Source organism: Eptatretus burgeri, chromosome 12 (assembly GCF_056783735.1).
Source record: "Eptatretus burgeri isolate ZD-2024b chromosome 12, Ebu_testis_v1, whole genome shotgun sequence".
NCBI classification, from domain to species: Eukaryota; Metazoa; Chordata; class Myxini; order Myxiniformes; family Myxinidae; genus Eptatretus; species Eptatretus burgeri.
In genome coordinates, this window is record NC_140972.1 from 50951812 (window position 1) to 50965968 (window position 14157).

Sequence of the window (14157 nt, forward strand, 5' to 3'; positions counted from 1 at the left end):
TACAAATTTAACGACAAACCAGCACGATCTGTTGTGATTTGCAGATCTACTTGGATGGACCATTTGGTGAAGGTCACCAAGATTGGAATGAGTATGAAGTGTCAGTACTTGTGGGAGGTGGTATTGGAGTCACACCCTTTGCTTCAATCCTCAAAGATATTGTGCAGAAGTCACTCCTGAACTCCAGGTTCATAAAGTGTAAAAAAGTGAGTGCTTTCCTTTTGCTCCATATGATTGGTTGTAGAATCAAGTCTGAACTGGATTCAAATTTCTACTTTTATATAATTAAACAGGAGTGCATGTACCAAGATGTTTCTCAAGGAATGAGCCTCTAGCATTTCAGCTAAATGTTCTAAACTACCTTTTACACCTTATACAGTTTTATTTGTTTGGCTTTTACTTACAGGTGTATTTCATCTGGGTGACACGGACACAGCATCAATTTGAATGGCTAACAGACATAATTAAGGAGGTGGAGGAGAATGACAAGATGAATCTCGTCTCGGTTCACATCTACATTACCCAGTTTGCCGAGAAGTTCGATCTTCGGACCTCGATGCTGGTAATGATTTGACCGTGTGAGCAGTGTATCTCTCCCTCTCTCATATTTTAATACTTCAGAGAAGGTTGCCCTCCATCCCCACTCATATTTCAATTAAATATGCATGGGGAAAAGGGGGAGTAACCAACTCGAGTTTCATGATGTCTTTTGTTCCCAGAAAGACTATAAAAGCAGGTTTGTCTATTTCTCAGGTCTTGCATAAAAATACAAAATTATTTGACTTTGAGCGTAATCAAAAACAGTTTGCAGCAGTTGTTACAAAGTTTAAACTAAGTTTGGTTAATTCTATGTTGTGTATAAAAAATGATGGCATCACAAGATGAAGACTGTGATGTGCATTGCTGAGTCTAACACTTGTGTTTGCATGTTTAATGCTCATCAGTACATCTTTGAGCGGCACTTCCAGAAGGAACAAAGCCGCAGCCTATTTACTGGCCTTCAGTCGATCACACACTTTGGCAGGCCTCAATTCATTCCATTTCTCAACTCCCTGCAGAACCAGCATCCAGAGGTGAGCAAGAAAGTGATACAATCACCAAGACACTGCCATATATATTGTTGCGGTATTCGCGCCCGCCGGCGTGCTGACGGCCACGTAACTCGAATCGCGGCACGTCGCCCACCGGACGGACAATCCAGTCGTGACCCTCTCGGACTAACGCCGGGAACCAGTCACGGGTGGACCTTTCGGTCTCACCGCGATCGAGCCAATCAGCCCCCGCGTGGGATAGGGTTGCTCGCCGGGTCGACCTACCTAAGTACCCACGCGGAGGGTAGACCGGGCGATCGCACCTCGCCGCAGGTCGACTTCGGACACGGGCCACTTAAGCGACCCGTTCCGTACTATCAGAATAACCGAGCGGTGTTATCGTCGACCTCGACGGTTCGATTAATTATCGGGCGTATTCAGCCCACTACCAACCCTTTACGTGAAGCAAGATGGGGATTCAATAGAGGAAAAGACGAAGCGAAGCGGGAGAACAGTTCAATAATAAAGCACATTTATTCGCGGCACACGGGAAGCACACATATACAATTCCACCAAATGCACACAGAAAAGAAAAACACAACTCAATTTACACAAAAAGCAAATATAAAAGCGAAAACACAATGCAGAGCTAATACCGACTACCGAGCACACGGCAACACTTATACAATTCTACTTCACAGACGGCGCCGACAACACATACCCAAAACCAAGGAAAAGAAATACCCTCAAGGATGAGGCGGGCCTGAGGCCGAGACCGGGTCGGCCTACCCGTCTGGTGATGAGACGAGGAGCGGCGATGGCGCCTCAACTCCGCGGGCCCCGCGGACAGTGTCTGGTAGGGGGTGGGAAAGGGGCCCCCTTGGTCGCACTATCTCAGCGCGGGGGGAAACAGGAGGGGGTTGCTGATGCTCGGGGTATAGAGGATTTTTATTATCCCGCGACGAGCGTCTCCACCTCGGCCAGGTCGCGCTGTCGGCCTCCCTGGGGTGCAGCTCCCGACGCGAGCACCCCCTCGTCTGGTGTCGCCGCCTTTCCACAGCTCCGTCCCCTCCGTTCCGACTCCAACGCACACGACGACCAGCTCCTTCTTGCCAACTCCACCGCCCGCGAAGTCTTGACTCTCTGTTTCCGACTCTCCTACTCTCCTACTCTCCTCGTCTACTACTCTCTGACTCTCCTACTCCTCCTGACTGACAAACACGGTCCTTTTATCAGCCCCGTAGCTTCGCCCTCTCATCTTTGACCCCCTCCCTTCGACCTTTCACCTCGCTCCCCATTGGCCCGAGAAAAAGTGGGCGTGAAGGCTTTTTGATCCATAAATTTGCATATATCGATCGCCCTGGGGGCGGGGCCAATTCGCCCCTCGCTCACCGATTGGACGGCAAAAAGTGGGCGTGTCGTTTTTGATCCGTTTTAGAAGCACAAAATCCGTGATTTTGTACACGCTGTTCGGCGCGCGCCCTGCACGAGTCCAACACCGGTACCCACAGGCGGCGCAAGAACGGTGGCGATGCGACGGTTGCGAGGTGTGACGTGAAGGTCGTGGCGGTTGTGGTGAAGCGGTGGTTGGTGGTGGTAACAATGGCGGTTGGTCCCAAAATAAAGATAGCAAAAGAAAAACGGCTATCCTGAAGAGTCGCAGCACGCATGAATGACATGTATTCCCACTAGACAACGGGTTTGGGCCAAACTACACATGTACTTACCGAAATACCTCACCTAAGGGACCTGAATGGTGGTTTGCGAATTTGGTAACCACAACAATATATATATATATATATATATATATATATATATATATATATATATATATATATATATATATATATATATATATATATATATATACATTTCCAGCTGTGTGTGTGTGTGTGTGTGTGTGTGTGTGTGTGTGTGTGTGTGTGTGTGTGTGTGTGTGTGTGTGTGTGTGTGTGTGTGTGTGTGTGTGTGTGTGTGTGTGTGTGTGTGTGTGTGTGTGTGTGTGACCGCCGTTTCTCGACAACCGCTGGTCCAATCTAATTGAAACTTGCCAGCTATATTGCAGGGGACCTGAGGATGTGCCTTATCAAGGTTTGATATTAATCGGACAAGTGCTTCCCAAGTTATGGCCACTTATTTACCAACCAATGACAGGAACCGTTGCTGCAGCCAGTTTTTATTAACCAATGACAGGAAGCGTTGCTGCGTAGCCGTGGTCGATGGTGAAGAGAAACTCAGCCGCGTTCGCCATTACAGGTTTTTTCTCTTCTCTTCTCTTCTCTTCTCTTCTCTTCTCTTCTCTTCTCTTCTCTTCTCTTCTCTTCTCTTCTCTTCTCTTCTCTTCTCTTCTCTTCTCTTCTCTTCTCTTCTCTTCTCTTCTCTTCTCTTCTCTTCGTGTTTTTCCTTGCGAAAAGGCAAAATAAAATACGTTGGCGCGAATTGAATAATTGGCCATTAAAAGCCTCCGTATTATTGCCCTGGACGAGGAAACAAAGAAGAAGCGCCGCTTCCTCAGCGATGTTGTTTATGAAGAGGTGCTAACGAGATAAAGGTGTGTACAATGTACATGGAGACGATTTTTATTATTATTTATTTATTGAAGAAAAAAATTTCCAAAAATAATTTATCAAAAAAAGTGCACAACTCTATTTTGTTTCCAGTTGTCAAAACGCTGTGGCCTTTGGAAGTGTTTAGGAATTCAGCTCCACTCAACATGCTTGCCAACGAAATACATCTCAATTTGGTGGTAAAAACGATTCACAACGACGGGTTTCCTGACTCATTGCTCTGCAGTCTGCATTTAACCCCTTCATTTGTCATCTCATTGACCTCATTTCATCTATCGAAAATTCCAGCAATGTGTGTGCGTGTGTGTGTGTGTGTGTGTGTGTGTGTGTGTGTGTGTGTGTGTGTGTGTGTGTGTGTGTGTGTGTGTGTGTGTGTGTGTGTGTGTGTGTGTGTGTGTGTGTGTGTGTGTGTGTCTGTGTTTCTGTGTGTCTGTGTTTCTGTGTGTCTGTGTTTCTGTGTGTCTGTGTGTCTGTGTTTCTGTGTTTCTGTGTGTCTGTGACCGCTGTTTCCCGACAACCACTGGTCCGATCTAATTGAAACTTGCCAGGTATATTGCTGGGGACCTGAGTATGTGCCTTTTCAAGATTTGATATCAATCGGACAAGTGATTCCCAAGTTATGGCCATTTATTTACCAACCAATGACAGGACACGTGCTGCGTGGGCATGGCCGATGCGCCATTTTAGTTACCAATCACAGGACACGTTGCTGCGTGGGCGTGACTGCGTAGGCCGGTGCACGGCCGGCCGACGATGACGTCATGTGCCGTGCTGGTTACGATGGGGACCGATCGGTGCCTTGGTTACCGTGGGGTAGAAGTGCCAATGATAAATGGCAGCGAATGTCATGGCAAGCAAAGACAGGGAGGTAAACTTGATTTTAATTAACTCTGTGTGTAAGTATCACAGCATATGTTACTTCAATACAAGCGATAATTCCTGGAATGCATGTGAACATTCCGTATGGTCACGCACTACTTTTGGATAGTGATGACTTACTGTATTCTAATAATTTCTCGATTTCTTATCCGCATTTATAGATAAATACAATGTCCCAATCCAGTCGTCGTTTATGAGAGCGAAGGAATGGGCTGTGTGTTTGTTTGAAAGTTGTTTTTTTTTTTGATGTACGGCCATGCACGTGCGGCCACGCGAGGGCGAAGGAACGGCCTGTGTGGTTGTTGTTTCTGGCACGCGGTTTGAAAGTTTTTTTTTTGTGTGTACGGCCACGCACGTATGGGCACGCACGTATGGGCACGCACGTACGGCCATGCACGTACGGCCATGCACGTACGGACACGTACCTACGGCCACGCACGTACGGCCACTCGAGAGCGAAGGAACGGCCTGTGTGGTTGTTTCTGGCAAGCAGTTTTAAAGTGTATATATATATATATATATATATATATATATATATATATATATATATATATATATATATATATATATATATATATATATATATATATATATATAAATATATATATATATATATATTTTTTTTTTTTTGCACGTACAACCACACACGTACGGGCACGTGAAAGCGAAGGAACAGCTTATGTGGTTCTTGTTTCTGGCACGCGGTTTGAGTTTTTTTTACGGGGGGGGTGGAGGGTTTGCACGTACGGCCACACATCTACGGGCATACACTAGTATTAATATTAATAATAATAATAATAATAATAATAGCACAATAATTGGCAGTAATAAAAAGAATAACGTGATACAATGACCAATGTCTGTCAACCAATAATGACCTATATATTGTCTGTCAACCAATAATGACCAATTACGTCTATCAACCAATGACAGGACATGGTGCTATAACATCACAAATGACGTCACAATCAGTTTATTTATTTATTTATTATTTGCATGATTGACGTCACAATTCTTCTTCTTTTTCGTTTGGTATGACGTCACAATCGACGCTGGGGACCTGAGTATGTGCCTTTTCAAGGTTTGATATTAATTGGACAAGCGGTTCCCAAGTTACGGCCATTGATCTGTCAACCAATGACAAGACACGGTGCTATGACGTCACGAATGACGTCACAATTAATGTTTATTTTTTTTGTTTGTTTGTTTTTTGCACGATTGATGTCACAATTCTTCTTCTTCTTCATTTGGTATGACATCACAATCGATGCTGGAGACCTGAGTATGTGCCTTTTCAAGGTTTGATATCGTTCTTCATCTGTTTCAGCTGTTTCCCAAGTGTTTCGCAAGGTTTGAAAACTGTTTTTTTCCCAAAGTTTGAATTAATTGTTCAAATTATTAATTAATCCCAAGGTTTGAATTTTCCCAAGGGAAAGAGCTGTTTCCCAAGGGTTTGAAAGCTGTTTTTTCCCAAGGTTTGAATTAATTGTTGTGATTGGTTGACATTTGTGAATACATTTACAGAGAGAGGGGCGAGAGAGGAGGGGTGAGAGAGGGGTGAGAGAGGGAGGGAGAGAGGGGGGTGAGAGAGAGGGGGCGTCAATTCAAGAGAGGGGCAAGAGAGGGGGATGGGAGTGGGGGCAAGAGGGAGGGGGAGAGAGAGGGGGAGAGAGAGGGGCGAGAGAGGATAGAAGAGGGGAGGGAGAGAGGGGTGAGGAGAGGGGGCGTCAATTCAAGAGAGGGGGAGAGAGGAGGGGTGAGAGAGGGGGCAAGAGAGGGGATGGGAGAGGGGGTGAGAGTGGGGGCGAGAGAGGGGGATGGGAGAGGGGGTGAGAGAGAGGAGGGGCGAGACTAGGGGGGAGAGAGGGGGCGAGAGAGAGAGGGGGCGAGAGAGAGGGGGCATCACAATTCTTCTTCTTCTTCGTTTGATATGATGTCGCAATTGACGCTGGGGACCTGAGTATGTTTCCCAGGTGTTTCCCAAGTTATGGCCATTTATGATACGGTTGGTCTGATCTAATTGAAAAAATGCCCCAATCCAGTCGTCGTTTACGAGAGCGAAGGAACGAAGCTGCACATACTGGCACGCACCTACGAGCCCGCACTAGTAATATATAAATCTGAGTTTGTGTCTGTGGTTCTGTCTGTGAGACAGTGACATGTCGCTTACCAGAATTTGCAATGACTGTTACAAGCAAAAATATGCCATGTTTGCTTCCGTGCGAAGTATGAAAAAAGACGTCCCTACACGTGACGTCATCACGCAGCGATGTCTGCAATCGCATGAATGCACTAATAATTGGAGCCTTTTTCTAATATACTAAAACTCATGGAAAAAATGATATGATAGAGGAGAGAAAGTTTATTTGCTGATTAGTATGAGAGGGAGAAGAAGAAGAATAGATTAACAAGAGTAGGAAATATCATGCAAACATGCCAGTTTCACTTGAGGTGTCTCACTGTCGCCTAATCTAATGTATGAAGCTGTGTTTGTGTCTGTGGGTGGATGTGTTGTTAGCAAGCAGCTGGCTAGTGCTTGCCAAGTCAGCCGTTCCTTATCAACGGTTTCTAACGGAGTGCTTGCTTGAGTGCTTCAGCCACTTGGCAAGCACTCTACGCGAAACTTGGTAACTGAACACACCCCAAATTCATGACATGGCGATGAGGATAAACATCTATAGCGTCATTATTTCAGCCACATCGATTAATTCGTCCCTCGAGTGGTGGGGTGGGAGGATGCAGGGGAAGGGATGGAGCGGGAAGAGGGACCTGACGTTGCCCGGCAACACCGGGTACCCCTGCAATGCCAGGTACCCCTGCTAGTTACATATTAATACACGACACTACACTTCCTTTCAGCCCACTTTATTCTTGCATTAAAGTTGCCTTCTCTCATCATCTGCATGACTGTTCATCGATTTTGATTGCAAGAATGTGGCTTTGATCCAATGCATTTATTATTATATCATGTAATGGGGTGCATTTTCAAAATTCATGTTAATTTTGGGTCCAGTTCAAGTGATCTGACTTTCCAGATAAAGTGGGTGTGGTCTGGTTTACAGATGAGTAGACTGGGTGTGGTGTCACTTACAGGTGAATAAAGTGGGTGTGTTTAGCTGTGGACCTCCCACCATGATGAAGACGGTTGACGAAGCATGCAGGCAACTCAACCGCAAGGACAGAGCACACTTTAAACACCATTATGAGAACTTCTGAATGTGCAATGAAGGTCAGTGGGTCTTAACACAACAGTGAATTGTCATGGGTGGGAGATGATGGGGGGAGGATGGGAGTTATCACGACCACGGCAACGGACCAACTTAAAGCATGTGTTGCAACAATAGCTCTTTGTGACATGTCAGCACACTAACTTTTCATTTCAGTTTGAAGTGTTCCAATCATCAATTCTGCAATTTTTTACAAGCAACTATGCATGACTCTCTGAAGGCCTCAAAGTCTGCAAAATGCTGAGTGATGATGTGTGAATCTGCAAAATGTCAATTGCAGACTTTCTTTCAGGCTGAATTTATTTCGATAGTTAATTATGATTTTAAGTGGGCATACAGGGGTCTTGAATTTAAAATATTCCTTGATAAGCATTTGAACAAATTTTTAAGCCATTCTGCATTACTCAACAGCCTTTTGAAAAGAGCATGTGAGGCTAATATAGATACGATTGCCGACATACATTCTTTATATTCCTTTTTTGTGCTTTAACTCGGACACATTGTTTAGCAAATTAATCTGCAGCATGCAGAGACGTGTGGTTATTCAATATTGCATGCATTTTGTGCAACAAATAAAGTTTGCCAAATATTCTTGGAAAGTGATCCATTTTGTTGTGTCCCAATTTATTTTATGATTGAAGACAATCTTACCAGGAAGCTTCTTTACACAACAATGAATATCAATCACACACTTGCATAAGTTTGAGTATGACAACATTGTTTTTTGCTGACGAAGGGTGAACTTACTTTTCCTAGGGAGTGTTAGCTCCATGGCAGCACCTCCCCTTTCATCAGCAGCACCCCTTCCCAATGGCAGTTAACATCTCTTTTTTTTTTTTCAACTTGCAGTTGATAAATCATCATTAAAAAAATTACCCCCGTGCGGGAGTGACGGTCATCCCTGCGAGAAATAATACCACAAGTTCTCAATGTTCAGTTATGACCAAAGACGATTGCGCAGTTCTACTGCGCAGCTCCACTGCGCAGCTCGAACTGCGCAGTTTGGTTAAAGATGACTCGGCATTTTGGTGCGCGTGCACGAAATTGTATTTTGAAAATAAATGCCGACGTTTACATTTCGGGTTTTGAAACTTTTGCGCCTTCGGCGGAAAATGTATCAATATAATATACAAGGTCAGCTGCTTTGCAATGACACCATTCACTAACTTTTACCATGCCCAGGAGAGAATATATTGCCTCCTGAAGGAAGGGCAGTTTTTGCAAAGTTTGAAGTCACGTGACGCGAAAACGAAAGTGAAATTTGAAAATCCGGCCCGACCAAATTTAGATATTGTCCCATAGATTCATATGCCACAATCAAATTCAAGATCGCATGAGAAATGTAGGAGGAGATAGATTTTGAAAATCGTCATTTTCGCGTTTTTTGCCAACTTTGAAGTCACGTGACACGAAAAGGAAAGCGAATATCGAAAATCCGTCCTGACCAAATTTAGATATTCTCCCATAGATTTATATGCCACAATCAAATTCAAGATTGTTTGAGAAATGTAGGAGGAGATAGATTTTGAAAATCGTGAACAGAGATGTGGGTAGCTGAGGACAATGCGTGGTCGTCTGTGGAGAACGCATGGACATCTGCAGTCAAAGCATGGGTGGCCGTGGACAATGTGCGGCTGCAGATAACATTTGCGAAGCCGCTGACAACGTTTGGGTTGCCGCAGACAACCTGTGGGCAGCCTTGGACAAGGTATGGACATCCGCAGAACATATGCAGTCTTTCCGGTTGTTGGGTGACCGGATAAAAGGTCCCCTCCCTGTAACTGGCTTCCTTAAATGAGCAGTGACTCCATAGCCAAGACCAGGACTCAAACACAATTGACTGGAGAAAATGTACATTAAAATGCAATACAATTGATTTGAGAAATAAACAAATTAACTTTCTTCTTTCCTGCTTTCATTCTGCTTGCACCGCATCTCGTAATGGTCATAACAAACCAGGATGGTCCCAACATGCACTTCTATCAGGACTGTACCACAAGGTGCAAATCACTCAAACACCATTAAGATAATGGAAGCATAACTTCCAGAAGTACAAGAAACCATCAGAAAATAAAGTTGCAAATGAACAATCAAGGCCTTTCATTTCAAAAGATGATATTCCTCACTGTTTTTCATACTGTAATTGCTTTTTAAACTGTACTAATTTTTATTTATTGATTTTTTTTTTTGGCAATATAAAACAATATAAAAAACTAATTTTTGCAATATAAAAATCACTCATTCAACCAGTTTGAATATAGAAAAGGAGTCATTCAGCTGTTTTGTGTCACTGTGTGTTCTGCAATGAGCATGGAGAAAAAAAGATTCAACCAGAGAATTGTCTGAAGAGGTCAGACCCAAGATTGCAGCCAAGCATGGACAATCTCAAGGCGACAAGTCCATCTCCAGAGACATTGATATTCCTTTGTCCACCGTACGCAATATTATCAGGAGGTTTAAGGCCCATGGCACTGAAGCTAACCTCCCTGGATGTGGCTGCAAGAGAAAACTTGATCGAGGATTGCAGCGAAGGATTGTTCGAATGGTGGAGAAAGCACCTCGATGAACTGCCAAACGGATTCAAGCTGACCTTCAGACACAAGGTACAACAGTTTCAACTCGCACCGTCCGTCGCCAACTCAATGAAAGGGGATTCTGTGGTAGGAGACCCAGGAGGACCTCACTGTTAGGTAGAGAGAGAGAGAGAGAGAGAGAGAGAGACAGAAGAAAGCCCGACTGGAGTTTGCCAAAACACACCTGAACAAGCCAAAATCCTTCTGGGAGAATATCCTGTGGACAGATGAGACCAAATTAGAGCTTTTTGGTAAAGCACATCATCTCTCGGTTTACAGAAAACAAAATAAAGCCTTCAAAGAAAAGAACACCTTCCCTACAGTCAAACATGGAGGAGGTTCAGTGATGTTTTGGGGTTGCTGTGCTGTCTCTGGCAATGGATGCCTTGAATGTGTGCATGGCATCATGAAATCAGGAGATTACCAAGACATTTTGGAGCGCAATGTTCAACCAAGTGTCAGAAAGCTGGGTCTCCATCGAAGGTCATGCGTCTTGCAGCAGGACAATGACCCCAAACACTTCAAAAAGGACCCAGGAATGGTTGAAGACAAAATACTGGACTGTTCTGAAGTGGCCAGCAGAGTCCAGATCGAAATCCCATTGAACACCTGTGGGAAGATCTGAAAACAGCAGTTGGGAGAAGGGACCCTTCAAATCTGGGAGAACTGGAGCAGTTTGCACACGAAGAGTGGGGCACACTGTCAATAGAGAGGTGGAGGAAGCTCATTCATGGCTTCAGGAATCGCTTGACTGCAGTTATTTTGTCCAAAGGCTGTGTGTGCTACCAAATATTATGTCTTGGGTGTTCATAATTTTATCAATGCCATTTCTTTTTATTTTCTGATTTAAAAGGATATGTTAAGTTCTGAATCAAAAACGAAGGTTTTGTAATATTAACAGTGAAATAAAGAATTATGGAGACAAAATACTTTTGTCAATTTCAACTTATTTTTGGGGAAAATTGTGAGTTATTTGAAAAAAGTGCAAAGGTGCCAATATTTTTGGCCACGACTGTGTGATTGTTGCTGCATTTGTAAAGTAATGCAGGAGTGTCTGTCTGTCCATCCCTGAACTACTCCCTCAGTTTTGGGAATAATCCTGCCAAACTTTCTGGAGAACCTTTTTGGGTCCCAGTGAATGTCCAAAGGTGGGTGGGAGATTTCAGAAATTTCTCAATGCAATGACGATTTTGAGTTTCTACACATACGAAGCTGCTCCCTCTCTGCACGTAAACACATCAACGAGTGTGACATTGTGAACACATCAACGAGTTTGACATTGGCAGTTTGGCCATTTCCCACAAGTGCAAACATTCCCTGGTTCAGTAATATCTCAATATATTTGAAATTTTGTGTTGACATCCACACCACACCAATCTTTCTCCCGAAGATGTAAAAAAGGACAAGGAATCCAGTCTATCAATAAGTTTTGCAGTGAATTAAATTGTCCACATGTAGACAAATGAGGCGGTTCGGCATTATTCGTGCATGGACTTTTCCGTCAACATCACACAACGTTCGCTCGAGACTTTTTGCTATTTTTCTGTAATAACCAATTTCCTTCATCATCATAGCACATAAGAGCCAATCCCTCCTCCCCAGCCAACACCTTCACCATCGTCATTGTTATCAACGTAATCTTCATCATTAAAATTACATTGATTTTACACATTCTTGCTCCAAGTTTTGGGACCAACCTGGCCAAATTTTTTGTGCAGCTTTTGGGGTCCTTGCACGTGTCCTAACGTGGGTGGAAGTGTTCATAATATTTCTCAAAACATTTTTTTCTGACACGTAGGGCTCTCACCCGTGCGTAGCATGGGTACCTCTCTAGTAGTATATAATTTAGGTGTGTCTTTGACGTTGTTAGTTTAGTTTGACGTCTAGTTGTTTGACGCTTTGATAACTACTACGACATCAACAACGACAGCGGACCGTCACCTCGCTCCACCGGTCGCCATTGCTCACGTGTTTTTGGCTGAGGGAGTGGGTGGAGCCTCCATCACTTCGGGTCGAGGCTTCGCTCCAAGAAAGGGCATGGACCGTTTCCTCCAGCCAATGAGCGAAGGGCGAGCATGACAGGCACGCACCAGCTAGTCGGGAGGTGACCACGAGTCATCCGACAACCCCTCGTCCAATCCGGAGGCGAGTACCTCAGAGCGTTTTCCCTCGACCCGTGGGGAAGTGGAAGGATAAGTGGAGTGGTGAGCAGTCATTGGGGGCGATTGGCTTGGTCGACGAGGGTTCTGGAGAGTGATCGTGGCGACTGCAGAGTGGTCGTGAGGAGCAGGGGGTTTTTTTGGCAGACCGGTGTCTTCGTGGTGACTGCGGAGGGTCTGCAGTCCGGTGACGATTTGTTTCGTCTGCGGCCGTGCTGGCTGGCGTCCGTGGTGCTGTTCTTGGTCTCCGGAGCTTGGTGCGGCGTTGTTGGCGGTGGGTTCGAGTCCCGCCACCGGACAAGCTCGAATAGACCGCACGAGGCGGGACAGGTACTCCGGCCCAGCTGAGGACCGAAATTGACCCACGGGGTCCAGTTTATTTTTGGGTGTGTATGTGTGTCCGTGGGCCCAGTCTGTTAAGTAGAGCTGTTAAATGTTTTCGTTCCTTGTGCATTACATTTCTTATTCAGATAACTCTGCTCTTTGTGTGCTTCCCTCCCGGATTATTTTTTGTAAAATAAACCCCTGTTAAATACACCAGCTCGTTTTCTGTGCTTTCCTCCATTGGCCTCACAAGGTGCGTATTGAATAATAGTAAAGCCGTTCGTGCCATAAATTGTTCATTTGGTCCGGTGCGGCTTTGGTAACTCCCTCTCGGTTACGCCGGATCCAAGTCGGTGATGGCGACTCGATTCGGACAAAGTCGGCCGAGGGTGTGGTTTCTCCGGTAGTTGGACGGCGTGAGTACTTTGGTAAATTGGAATTAGACAAGTGGACCCTACCTCACGCTGTCGAAATATTGGCGACCACGGTCCTTTTAGCCATCCGTGACCTTTCGGAGTTGTCCGAGAGTCACGACCTAAATTCCAAGTGTTTGGTGGGAGACGACTCCACTGCTCCACCTCGTGGTCGTTTATCGCCGCCGAACCCCAGCCCACAACAATACGACTGTATTAATACTTTATTAGGAGTCTTGATGCAGTTTTAAAGAAGCATTCTGACTTGCAGTCTGTCTCAGTTTTAAAGAAGCACGATGTCTGAATTTTCATTTTTTTTAATCAACCATTTCATAGATTTGGATTCTCCTCTCACAATGATATCAAACATGTTGTGGGTAAACTTTCCTCACAGGATTTTGTTGGCAAAGTTAATAAAACAGGCAAATTGTACCTCTATACTGACCTTGCTTTGTGATCCTTGTTTTTCAAACAAATTCAATCATTGAAAGTTACAGAAACACATTGGAACCAAATTACAGTAAAAGATCAAACTTTTACTTTTACTCAAAGCCAAGTTTTTACTCTACTTTTAACTTCTGGTGACTGTAAGCACGTGCCACCAGAATATATGCACATCATTTTGTTTCACGATGCGATCAAAGATGGCCGACTGGCGGCCATTTTTGTTGTAAAAAAACCTGATGTCGAACACGTCCTCAACCATTTCTCGGATATGCATTAACCGATGTTGTTCAAACTTGGCAAAAAGATAATGAATGTGGCTTTCTTACAGAGGCATGTCATTTTTTTTCGAGATCAGATCCAAGATGGCCAACTGGCAGCCATTTTGGATCATAAGTGTCCCCAACCATTTCTCAGACATGCATGGTCCGATTTTGTTCAAACTTGGCACAAGCACAGTACATGATGACATACATGTGCACCTCACTTCATTTTGCGATCTGATCATAGATGGCCTACTGGTAGACTGGCGACTATTTT

At 44.5% G+C, this 14157-nt stretch overlaps 1 protein-coding gene across 3 annotated transcripts in view; it reads left to right on the top strand.

Moving 5' to 3' along the window:
- Positions 1–8295, top strand: part of LOC147015596 (dual oxidase 1-like) — a 201824-nt gene extending 193529 nt beyond the window's left edge. For 2 of the 3 annotated variants that reach the window (XM_085850503.1, XM_085850501.1), the window contains exons 31-34: positions 45–206; positions 407–562; positions 945–1073; positions 7571–8295. In XM_085850503.1, the coding sequence (XP_085706629.1) occupies positions 45–206; positions 407–562; positions 945–1073; positions 7571–7693 (570 nt within the window). In that variant the 3' untranslated portion in view covers positions 7694–8295. The remainder of the gene's footprint in view (positions 1–44; positions 207–406; positions 563–944; positions 1074–7570) is intronic. The other variant, XM_085850502.1, reaches the window with a different exon arrangement.
- Positions 8296–14157: the final 5862 nt, after the last annotated feature.